At 39.9% G+C, this 13294-nt stretch overlaps 1 protein-coding gene across 3 annotated transcripts in view; it reads right to left on the minus strand.

Moving 5' to 3' along the window:
* The window catches only part of trrap (transformation/transcription domain-associated protein), a 217868-nt gene that overhangs the window by 10381 nt on the left and 194193 nt on the right, over positions 1–13294 (minus strand). For all 3 annotated transcript variants that reach the window (XM_057825941.1, XM_057825940.1, XM_057825939.1), the window contains 3 exons: positions 10485–10669; positions 10014–10217; positions 4991–5185 (listed from right to left, as the gene is read on the minus strand). In XM_057825941.1, the coding sequence (XP_057681924.1) occupies positions 4991–5185; positions 10014–10217; positions 10485–10669 (584 nt within the window). The remainder of the gene's footprint in view (positions 1–4990; positions 5186–10013; positions 10218–10484; positions 10670–13294) is intronic.

Here is a 13294-nt window from a genome sequence, read left to right on the forward strand (position 1 = left end):
CTGTACATACGAATTTAATTAGTTCCAGGACCTGGTTTGAAAGTTGAAATGGTCATATGTCGAGCGGGATTTTCCTATGAAAACATAATTTCTTATTAATTTCAGTGGAAAGTATCACCTTTTTCCACCACGTGTAATAACCTTCCTGGGATTCATGTTCTCTCACAACAAAAGCTGTGAGTCTGTCTTGCGGGAAAACAATGAACTTGTGACGCTTAAGCCTGTCGCAAGATGCAATAATTCCATTTATCGCACGGTAAATCAAAATGAAGGCGGTAATTTTTCTGCTGTGATTTATCGCCTCGCTTGCACGTGCGTGCGTGCGGTTGACGTGCTGTTAAAAGTTCGGCTTCCTTGTTACCAAATGCATCTTCGATCCGGGTCCGGCAAAAAAAAAAAAAAAAAAAAAAAAGCACCGGAGCCAATTTGTTCCTATTATATACTATTATTCAAATGTTGATTTATGGTGCAGCAGATCATCATTATAAGGACAACATTAAAAAGGAGGCTGTATTGTGTCCTATTATGTGCATTTTTCTGGCAATGATATTAAACACACGATGTGCTGACAACTTTGTTTTTTATTAACGCATGGCGCTAAAAACACCACCTGAAGCTCTCAGCAGGCTGTGTGCCTCTCACTGCCGCGTCACATGAACAAAACAACATGACCGTTGTGTGCGCTTCAGGGTGCCTCGGAAAACATCCAATCAGAATATTACACATGGAACGCCATTTCAGAAACTATGAGGGGAAAAGTTAGTATTTGCCAAGATGCTTAAGTTATTAAGTGCAATTTTATTTTTTTCTTGAAAAAGACATTTTATTTATTCTGTGTTTCTGTGCAGTATTAGTATTGTCTTAAAAGCTGCATGGTCTTGTTTTTAGTTGTGATTTCTTAAAAAGTATTTTTGAATTTAAGAGTAAACATTTATCGCGTTTAAATGGATGTACTTGATCTATTAATATATACTGTATTCTCACTGTGTTATTGTAAATTTGTTTTAAAAAATATATAAAAATTGGGGGGGCGCAATAATATCGCATAGCGCAATAATTTATGAGATAAATTATCACGCATTAAAATGTGTTATCGCGACAGGCCTAGTGACGCTGTCTTAAATCGTTGTATTTCGAGCATGTCGTCATATGTCGAGACAAATGATGAGTCAAATTTTACATCTGATATCAATTGATATCCTTGTCGATGCGATTGTATACTGAGGTACCACTGTAATCATATTTATGGTGATCCCTCGTTTTTCGCGGCTAACGGGGAGAACCCACTGCAATAAGTGAAAAACCGCGAAGTAGCGCCACCCTCCCCCCCACCAAAAAACAAAACAAAACAATTTTTGTGCGCGGTCAGTGTTTTTAGTCAGATTTAGCAATGGAAAGAGATAAAGTAGAAGAATGCTTGTCTTTATTAAATGCTTCACTGAGTGAGTCCACCTTAATTCGCTCAAGCTGCTCACTTACACACAGTGAGTTGCCACAGAAACGGTTTAACAAGTTGTACGATGATTGACACATGTGGCGCTTCAAAGCTTCGGCTTCCAAGCATCTCTGGCAAGATCAAACATTAAACATCTGTCAATCACCGTTAACTTTAATAAGTAACTCCAGTGCACTGTCTGACTAACAAAGAGCAGCAGGAGGGAAAGTACGACTATGTGAACGGCTCAGGACGGCTCATGTTATTTATTTATTTATTTATTATTTGGGAGAAGAAGAAAAAAGCCGCGATGGATTGGGCGCGAAGTTTGAAGCGCAAAGTAGCAAGGGATCACTGTAATAATAATATTGTAATGAATGGGATTCTAATGTGGCGGTTGCGTTTTGCATGCTGTTCCAGAAAGCACCGTGTGATTGACGACGGAGTGAGAGAGGTGGGGAAGAGTGTTACGTTTTTACTTTCTCTTTTCATATTGTTGTTGTTGTTTGCGTGGGTTCTCTTCGGGTTCTTGCCACATCCCAAAAAAAACGCGCATGGTTTGCTGATTGAACACTACAAATTGTCCATAGGTGTGTGTGTATGGTTGTGTATCTATAGCCGATTTCAAACTGTAGGAACCTGAATACTTAGTTCCTTTAAGTACCCTGTCCTCCAGCAGTCCTAGCCACTATCCTTCGCGAGGCAGTCGTGTTCGCACATGGGTACTTCGCCCAAAACGAACTGCTGTGACGTTGTAGTCTGCGCCAGTGACACATTACTTACTGGCCAGTCGCTACACCCAGCAGCGGCGCATAAGTAATACTAAGTTAAACGGAAGACAACGAAATGGAGACCGTCGAGGACACCGCAGCAATACTTTCATGTTTGAAGGGTATAGTTTCCATCACCAAGCAATTCCAGCGTCTAACGACAAGACTGCACAAGGCGCACATAGAAAACGTTAGAAGACAACAGAACCTTTGGCGAGTGATATTTCTTCATTTCATGGAGAATGAAAGGGTAGCAGACCGTAGAAGACAAAAAAGGAGGCTACGGGTAAGTGTAAAACAATATATTCAACGTGTTTACGAAGGATGTAACTGGTCATGTGGGTGTATTTAACTGTTTTGGATGAGAGATGCGCGAGTATGTAGGGGGCGTGGCTGCTGATTTCAGCAAATCACCAAAGAGCTCTGTAATATAGTTCCTGCGGCCCCACGGAAAGTCCCTACTTCAGAGTAAGTTATTGCCAATAAAGGGTACATAATAAAGTATTGAGATGAACTTTTGGTATTGACCAAATACTTATTTTCTACCATGATTTGCAAATAAATTCTTTAAAAATCAAACAATGTTATTTTCTGGGTTTTTTTCCCCACATTCTGTCTGTCATGGTTGAGGTTTACCCATGTTGACAATTAGAGGCCTCTGTAATATTTTCAAGTGGGAGAACTGGCACAATTAGTGGTTGACTAAATACTTATTTGCCCCACTGTGGAGCCTTGGCAACCAAACACTACCATTCAAAAAGCGACCACAAACTTTTGAATCACATATGATACACAACGGTTCAAAAGTTTGGGGTCGCTTGGACCTTAAACTTTTGAAAGGTAGTGTATATCGCAATGTAAATTTTTTTCAATACCGTTCAGGCCTAATTTATACTTTTTATACTTTTAAACAAAACACTCCAGAAATGTATTGGCATTATATACGTTTTATACTCCACAACACTCCCGGAAAAAGCGGAAGAGGAAAGATTGTTAGACGGACAGTACTGTAACATGTTTGGGACTTTTGTTCAAAAAAAAAAAAAAAAAATAATAAAATAATTTTTGGTTTCGGATGGGGACTCAGATCCTCAAAATCAGGTGACTCGGACTTGGGTGCAAAAATCTGCAATCGGGACATCCCTAGTATAAAATCTTTTAGGCTTAACCATAACCGTAGCAGACAGCTGCCACATTGTTCTTCCTTTGAGATTCTGAGCTAATTCAAAAACCGTCTGGGTTTATCTCAAAGTCATCATTATGCGTCTAGGAATGCTGTTTATATGCCAATCTAGACGGAACCATTTTCCTTGGCTGTGTGTTTAAGATGAAAAACAATAAAAAAAAAAACAAAAAAAAAACACTGTGTATATAAAGGCAGTGTCAAACAAACATAAAACAGACTTCAATTTAGGGCATGCTAGTTTCCTTAGTGGGGAAAAACTAAGCGCTGTTAGCAGCTCATTATGTTGACAAAGACTTGAAATACACAACCAGCTAAACCACAACGGGACTACAACACCAGTGATCATCGCCCAACTAGGTACACAGTGTACACACACTATTCCCTTATGAGACGCGTTGCTTCTGCATGGTTGCTAAGGCTTGTTTATCTGGTTTAGCTGGTTCATTCAGATGATCACATATTGGTGCTGCTCCCTGGAGATCGGAGCCCATGACAGCCTTGACGGGGACACACGTTTTTGTGCCTCTGCACGTGAAGCAGCCTTGCTCCCCTCACCAACTTTACAAAGGACTCCACATGGCCGTCGTTAACATCCCGCTGTGTTATGTGGACTAAAACGCAGCCTGCAGCTTTTTCATTGCGCTGCCTTTGTTTAAAAACTAACATTTTGACAAAGCACAAAATGTGCTGTATAAAACAAGTAGGACACCTTAATATACCCATAACGAACAAAGACAAAAAGTGAACACCTGCATTTTATCTGAAATCTTTGGGATTCCGCTGAAGAGAAAGAAAAATTCAAAAGGATTGTGCAGTTCTAAGCATTGCTATCACGGCTGTTTAAAATTAAAAAAATCTTTGTGGGAGCAAAAAAAACCCCCACTAATACAGACTAACCTCAGGGAACCTCACGATATGATACGATTTGCGATACAAGGCTCATGATAACGATTATCTCACAATATGACAATTATTGAAACATGGGTCAGGAACCCATCAACATTCGTTTATTCGTTGCTATCCATCGCACTTCAAACGGAGTGGACGTCAATGGTGGTCAATAGCAACCAATGAGTTGATTTTTTTCAGGCTTTTCAGGTCATGTGCTATTGATTTTCCGTCCTTTTGGGTAACCTTTTTTCTGGGTAACATCCTGATGATTTAGGGTTACAGAACAGAAAATGACCAGTAAATGCCCCGAAAATCTGCATGCGAATGATCTGGTCTATTCACCCCTCCCAATCTAAATAGATGGGATATCTAGACCTGTCAATGGCAACCACTGAGTTAACAGTATTCTAGTGGAAGATTTTGGTAGCAAATTATTGGTTCATTTTTTGTTTTGTTTTTTTGTATAGTCGATATATCGTTTCTTGGTAGGAGAATATTGCTAGCCTTTTGGGATACAAGGTATCCCGATACAGGATAACACCAAATTGATATTGGTCACACCTCTATACAGCATCCATCAACACTCAAACCCAAAAGTACACGCAACCACACAATCACGTATACATAAGTACAGAAACACAAATAAGCACATCCACGAAGACAACGTTAACACAAAGAAATTGCAAAACACATGATTTTGACCACTACCTTAAAGTTGGGCTGTGCGAAGCAACGTGCCACAGCGATCATGGAGGCGGTGAGTGGACCGGAAACGCCGATAGTTGTCAGGAACTCTGAGATGTTTGGCGTCAGGCGGAAAGGAACCGGTCGATTGGCGTCCAGGTCACCTGTGGCGTCGTTGATGTCGAAGCGGAAGTAGGAGACGTTGAGCTTGCCGGTATCCTGGAAGTGTAGACAGGGAACAACACGTCTATTACGAAACCAAAGGTTGATGCTGATTGAGTTGTGCATCAACCTTGAGGGTGCACATGAGCATGATAGAATACTTTGGGGAAGGGCGGGCTACAAAACATGTTGTTATTGATCTTGCCTTTCAGACAAAGTAACACGTCACGCTATCAGCAGTCGAACATCTATAATCCTTATTTCGCTCTCCTCTCAGCCTTACTTAAACACATTCAGCCTAGGTTTTCATCTTCAAGCCTGCATTTATCGGCAAGAAGACTTTTCTACACAAAGCGCCATTCTGGTAACGTTAAGCTCCATTGTATGAAAGGGTGAGTGGTTCTGAGAGCTTTATGGTGAAGCAATTCTCTGCAGCTTGCATTCCCACTCTACTACCATCCCGCTACTTTCTCTCACTCCGCCATCTGATACTCCAGACCCCTGCGGCAAGCCTTGGGGCTGTAGGCAGAGGCACCGGCAACCCCCCTGCAGAGGGCTCTGATTGGCCTGCAGACAGTGCTCGGAGGGCTAAATCAACATGCTTGTGACCGGTTTAATTTGACGGGGATGTGCGGAAACGAGGTACAATGTACAAGTAAAGAATTCACAAGGTACATGTCCCACATTTTGTTACTTTACAGCCTTACACACAATAGCCAGAAATGACAATGAATATTTTAGAAGGGGATTTTAGCAAATTAATTCCCGATCAGTGTTATCTTGCTTTAAAAAATTCATTCGTTATAGTTACAAATTTCTTCCCCCAAAAAGTAATTGCGTTAGTAACTCAGCTACCTCATTGTAAGCAAGGTTTGCCCAGGCCATTTGGGGGCCCTAAGCAAAATAATGCAAAGGAGCCCATATTTTTGGCCCACCATTTTGTCACAGTGTACTGTGAAACCCATACATGCAATCCAACCCATACGTCCATATTTTGTATATTAATCAGATTTTGTTGCACTGCATACTTCAAACTTCTCACCCCAAATGATTGTCAGTACTTACAGTAGATAGCGCCAAACCTTTTTCTAAAAGAGGAAAGAAAGACGTTAAGGAAGAACTTTTATTTTTTTAAGCTTGTAATCAAGTATCAAAACTCACAAAAGTCAAATAAAGCAAACTGTAGTAAACAAACTAGAATATAAATTAAACAATTGTCAGATTGGGGGCCTCCTAGTGGTCAGGGGCCCTAAGCAGCTGCATAGTCTGCGTATATGCTGGGCCGGCCCTGATTGTAAGAGTAATCAGTAACTCAGCAAAGTAACCGACATTACTTTTCATGTTCTACACATTATGACATTATACATTCTATAAGATCTTTCACATCAAAGATGTTTTTATTAAGTGAAGAATGAAAAAACTATATAGATATTTTAGAACATTTGATATTTATTTGGATCAAATATATTAGTCTGTAAGAAAACACAAATGTAAAATGACCATTAACCACTGCAAATCTCTGAAACTATGTTAGGCCAACTGCACAATAAGCAGAACCCTATCCTAAAATGTTGTGAAAAGTAACAATATTAAATATTGAAAATAATTGAACTTTGAGAACGCGACCTTTGAAATTCTCTGGCCCGTCGTTTGCAATGGTGTCACCAGCCCCTTCCCTCCTATCCTCTCCTATTTTGCTCCCTCTAGGCAGAAGCAGCTAATGCATGAAAAAAATCAACTGTCGACAACTCGCGCTTCCCTCAACCAAATTATAGTAACACACCCCTTCACATCCTCAGTAAAGGTAGCGGCGTTGCAAAAATGGAAAAAGTAATCAATTAGATTACTCACTTCTGAAAAAAATAACGCCATTATGAACAACTCTGTTACTGATAGCTTTGCTCAGCACTTTGCTGCGGCACTACAGGTAGCAGTCTTGTTGGAAACGATGTCACATGTCTTTAGGCTCTTTTATCTGGCATGTGATGTTTGCGAATCTGTGTGTGAATGGTTGGGCATGTACTGTGTTGACAGCAGCACCTGCGTACCAATAGAGCAGTGGTTCTTAGCCTGTCATTGATCTAACTCAGGGGTTTGGTGAATAAATCTGAGGAGTTCGAGTTACGACCCACAGGGCCCTAATTTTTGTACACTGAGTATATCTATGCCAAGTGGTGTTTTAGGCTAGGCTTTTGACTGGTTCAGTCTAATTATTTACAGGCGTTATTCAATTTCTTTTAACCGTTTGCCCTCTATTTGGTAGCAGGATAAACTGGTTTGCCCAGTGGAAGGTTGACTCACACTTGGTATGAGGAAATATAACAGACTAATGGGCAACGAGTAGGCCTGTGGCGAAAACAAATTTTAGTTGGGGATATAGTGTCTAATAAATTATTGCTGATATGCGGTATTACTGTCAATTTTTTTTTTTAAACCAATTCAACCACTAATGTAGTGACAATACATCCTAATTAATTTCCAATTCATATGCAATAAATTGTTGTTCTTAAATAAAACACAAACCATATTAAAAAATAATATTACAAAAAAATAAATAAATAAATAAATAAAACTGCATGACGAGTCATTTGAAAGCTAGCAAAATATGAAATAGGTGAGAAACGCCATTTTTGTTTCATGCCAATTATAGCCCATCAAAAGTGTTTATTTGATTCACAATGACTGTCATCTTGTCTTGCACAGTACAAATATTTGCTAATTTGAAGCCAAATTATTCATTGCCATTTAAATTTTTCATAACGGGTGTCATTTTAAAGCTATCATTAATGTAGAATCTGATATACGAGAGATTAATTCCAGAAATCTTTTTTTTTTTACATGTTGAAAATGACATGCTTTTATTTTGAAATGTTCACCGGAAGTACGTTTGTTAAGCCGCTAACCGTAAGCTTAAGACTCAGTAAAAAAAAAAAAAAAAGTCTATTTTCGTCATGCATGTAGTGTCAGTAACAGATATTTAGTTTTTTTTGGCATGGTTTGCAAATGCTATAAACCAGCGAGTTTTCAGGTTTTTAACCGCAAGTTTGCGTTTTGGAGAAGACTGCCAATGTTTTATACCAGGCTAAAGTGATTAATAAATGTCTATTTTTCATTAGCCTCAAGGTAGCAATGCTAACGTTTTACAATGTTTCATATACTAGTAGATGTGTCTTCTTATTTTGTATGTCTAAACTTAAATTCTACGGTGTGTTGATGAACAATAAACATCTGTGAAAGGAACTGGAGTCTTGTATGCAATCAACACGCACGTATGCCGAGGCACGCAGCACATGCAAACGATAAATCAATCAATCAATCAATCATTGCAATCGCGACAGGCTTAGCAATGTGGACTCAAATTTGGACCTTTTTAAAAACATGCTGTCAAAATTAGGAACAGGAATTCGCTTAGATATACTGGTTTGGAACGTCAATGTTTAAAAAAAAATTTTTTTTTTTTTTTTTCAATTATCTAATTGCGAAGGGTTCCATGAATGCAAATGTAAGACTTTTGGGATTCGATACCTTTAGCAAGGTTGAGAAACACTTTCACAGAGTATGTGTTTTACTGCTCACCCAGCAATCAACGAAAACATGAGCCAACACATATTCTGTATTCAAGCTAGCTTCAACAGAGGGGCCCATAAGGGAAATGATAGCTATTGTTATTTTTTAAAATAAATGTGCATGAATAAAAAAAACTGATAATATGCAAGAATATGAAAGAGCCTCCTAAGAAATGAGATGATGGGCTGGAGATAAGTACTGAAAATATATGACATAAGAGCTGCTGGCACAAGCTAGGATGTTAACGCTAGAAACACAGAACTCCACAAAGACTCACATGGCCCTCGAGGACAAATACTCAGGTAAAATAAGATCTTTATTTAAACAGGGTGGGGCAAAAATACAGTACGTGGCGGTGATGTCCCGTCCTTGCAATCACAGTTCGGTGTGCACACGTGTCCGCGCACATGCACTTTCTGCACTGTAATCCTCCTGTGTCTAATGGGATCTACGGAATGAAACAGGCAGAGTGGGGGCTTAATACCAGCGCTTAGCTGCCCGGAGGAACGCCTGTCAGCAAAGGGCGATTAGGATCAGAGGGGAGGGGTGGCTGACTGACACAATCATCTTTAATAATGACTTTGAAAAAGCTGTCTGAGGACCTTTAGCAGGCACTGAGAGGTAGATGCGCTCACACACAAACGCAGCCACTTCAAATTGAAACATGTTTGATAGTTGGAACGCAGTGGGACTGCATATAACGTTCTGTCAAAACATCCGCTGCATTTATAGCAGGTGCTTGACTGATAGACGTTAATGTGAATGTCACAGGGGAGAAGTATGAGTCATAAAGACAGATACAAAGTAGGTAATGGTGATCTCAATGCATCTATATGAGCATGTGCCTGTATATCAAATTAAGGTGCATGGAGCCCGCATGCCCTTGAAAGAAAAAAATGCCTGACATATTGCCTATCGATGCTTAGGCCAGTGTGACTAATCAATTAAATTTATGAAGTTTTTTTTTTTTCCATAGTTCAAAGGGACACAACAAGGCTACAAATGAACAAACAACATGAGAAATCATCTCACATCATGAACAAAAAGAGATTAGTGGAAGGTAATCACAGTGTCAGCCATGCAAAACATCACCAAAGACATGATGCTAGTGCTGAGCAATATAGCCTAAATTTGATATATCGATATTTATATGTTATGTTACGTAATAATATTTAATTCGGCTCCAATTGGTGGTCCACTAGTGCCGATTGTGGATAGACTGCATTAGAGTTGCCGTTTCTGATTTTTCTGTGAGAGAAGGGTCATGAAGGTGGGTACATTAAAATAAAGTGAGAAAAGTCTTTCTTCCAAGCCTTACCTGCGCTATCTGCAGCATCTCGGGGTTGAGTCGGTTCAGGTGGAGCATGAACTCAGCAAGGCCGATTAGAGCCAGCTGGATGGTGAACATTTTCCGGAAGGTCCAGTAGTCGGTGGCATTGGGGAAGGTGTGGAGGGCCCACTCTTTTAGCATGCTGCGTGGCACCATGTTGCCCTGGACTTCCTTCAAGATGTCTCGTAGGACCTGGTAACCATGGAGAGACGTATAGAAAAAACTACAATAAGTATGGCACATGCATGTGTCAGCCAAGCTAAAAGTGTTTGGGCAAAGAATTCGCGAGCTAGAGTAATGATTTCCAACCACAAAACTACCTAGGAGAAGCTGTTGTAAATGAAAACAAAAATGTCCAAAACATCTTAATGATAAGACTATTTAAGAAGTGTTAAGCAGTCTTTCCAAACTCATTTCAGTCATTTTGTTGATAAAATAAAGCCCAAATGTCCTCCATACCTGGTGGCTTGCCTGTGTGCCTCTGGCTTGCACGGTGGCCAGGCGATCATAATATCTGGAGATAGGGTTGTCATGCTCAATACCCTTCTTGGCACAACGCTGTTTGTATATTTCAACCAGTGACAGAGATGAAGGGTTGTCCTCCACTAGCCGCATCTGAGGAGACACCGCCACCACTCTCGGTACTAGAAAAAGGGGAGAGGTGATAAAGAAATAAGTTGTCGAGGAAGATGTGGAGGGAAGCAATGAAATAAGCTCAACTTTTATTTGCTGCCAATCAAAAGTAGATAGTAGAAGTAGATAGGGATGCACAGAAACAGGAATTATTGGCCGAAAAATAAAACAGAGTTGTTGTCGATGACGATAACGAAAATATTTCGTTAACAAATTATTTTTTTCATGACGATGTGACGAGCTATAAACGTGTCTTCGCAGTGTAAAACATAATGAGATGGATGCCAGTTTTCGTCTGACGAGACGAGAACGACATGAAAATTGGCCATAGTTATCATCATAAGTTCAAAATGTGCGACATTTTCTTATCGTATGTGTAGTTAGCATGCATTATAGCAGTTTTTGGTCGTGTCACTCATGTGACGTGCTGCACCCCCGACCCCACATATTCACCGGCCAGTGAGTAAGCTCCTCTCCAGGCTCCAGAATTTTGTGAAACATGTCAGGTGCTGCTTGATAAGTTTTGTTTTCTTATCTTGGCTAGAAATGCCATGTTGTTTTAGCCTTTAAAGGTCTGTGCTGATGATCATCACACAATGTAAGTTTTAGCGTTAGCATAGCGTTTGCGTTAGCATGGTGATTGTCGTCTTAAACTCTTGGAAAACTTTTTACATAAAGTTTGTGGCGTCCAGGTGAGTTTATTTATTTGAAAATATTGTACTGTTTTCCTGCTAAGTGTGTATTATGAAGGAATTAGTATCTTTTCCCGTATTTACTGTTTAACTATTTGTGTTACTCTAACACACCCAATTAAAAGTAAATAGCATTTAAATCATAGTTTAAGAAAACAAGTACAATATATTTGAAGTTTGAGTGATTGGATTGGAGTGATTGTAATTTGCAGTGCCAAGACGATGGGCAGATAAGGGCGATAACAACTACAGGATGCCTGCTGACTACGGAAGCCCTACGTGTGCGTCATGCAGCTGAATGAGCGAGATTGACGCTGACGGAGTGAGACAAGCAGGGGATGGCCAAGACATCTACAAGCCCATGTCTGGACCACCAAATCCCACCATCAGCTCTTCTTGTAACCTACAATGGACAGTCCAGAACAATGAAAAGACATCCTCTCCACCCACAAGGAACATCTTATAACAGAGGAACCCGTTGGACACTCAGCACTCAGGTGGCTGACGCTGTCAAAATCCTAAACTCTCGTTGCCCTGACAACAGTAACGCCTTCCTCTTCGTTTGGGTCCTTTTGATGTTGCCTTGCTGTCTGATTGCTGATGACTTGTAATAAATTGTCAACTTGTGTTTCGAAGCCTTTTTCCAGCTTTTAAAATGAAGTCAGTGCAAGGCGTTAAAACTAACATAAACGTGCGAAATTTGGCCTTTTGGCAGGGTTTCCGGAGCTGCCCCGGCCCGGGTCGTACTTGGCGACCTGGCTGGCGGGATTCCAGCAATCCAGCTAAAAGGTCAAATTCCAACAATTATCATCACGAACATGGTGATGTCCTTGTTGATTCTACAATTAGGTGCTCGTCTGTCAATGTTCATTCGAAATTGTTGGAAACATTTTATTATTTATTCATGGGCTAAAACTTTTGAAGTCTATACACGAAAACATTTTGAGTATTGTCGGGGAAAAAAACTAGACGAAGACAAACACATTTCAAATGACAAAAATATGACAGACTAATACGTTTTTTTTATGTTTATAAATAATTATTCACATACTTTTGTGCAATTTGCCAAATTTGTATGAATGTGGGTTCCAGTGTTGCTTTTTAAAATTAGTTCAGGTGACCACATTTTGCCCACCAGATTTTCGATACATTAGTGAAACCAACAGTCTAACAATGCAACTGAAATATTTTAGTGCTGACAGCATACCACGGGTCTAAAACAAGCAAGGTTAAACAAGGAGTCAAACTGAACCGCACAAAGCAAACCTAAACATGTACATCCACTAGCCTCCCTTTTCAAACAAATATGGCTCAGCCAGATTCGAAGAATTGGGTTGGAACACTGTAGAATTCTGTATTCTTACTTACAAAACAATCAAGTGCCCAAATGGAAAGTGGGAAACATGGGTGTAGGCAAACCACAAGGGAACGCTGCAAGCGGACTTAGTGGCCTTGAGAAGGAACGGAAATTGTGTGCAGTGTGTTGGCGGCAGAGACAGATAGAAAAAGAAATGAGTTACGTTATGTTCCTGATTTCTAAAGGTTAGGTTGTTTCGAGTAATATTTACTGGAAAAAGCTTGAACCTGTATAGAAATTGCACCTACTGAAAACAGCTTTTTTTAAAAAACGCTACTATGTAGGGGCGTGACAAGATATCGAAATGGTATCATGATACTTTGTATCCCAAAAGGTTATCAATATGCTAAGCCAAGAATAAAAATTCAAAAGAAAAAAAGAAGGAAACCAAGAGGTTGCTACTAAAATCTTCCACTAGAAAAGTGTCTGTGTTACCTCATTGGCTGCCATTGACAGCGCTAGACGTCCAAACCAATTTGACCGTCATTGGAACTGAAAAAGAACATTCACAGCCAGCCGTCCTGGTTTACGGGACATTTATAGGTCCCTTCATGTTGATTTTGAGTCCCTTCCTATTCATTTAGGGA

The sequence above is a fragment of the Corythoichthys intestinalis genome, chromosome 21 (genome assembly GCF_030265065.1).
Source record: "Corythoichthys intestinalis isolate RoL2023-P3 chromosome 21, ASM3026506v1, whole genome shotgun sequence".
NCBI classification, from domain to species: Eukaryota; Metazoa; Chordata; class Actinopteri; order Syngnathiformes; family Syngnathidae; genus Corythoichthys; species Corythoichthys intestinalis.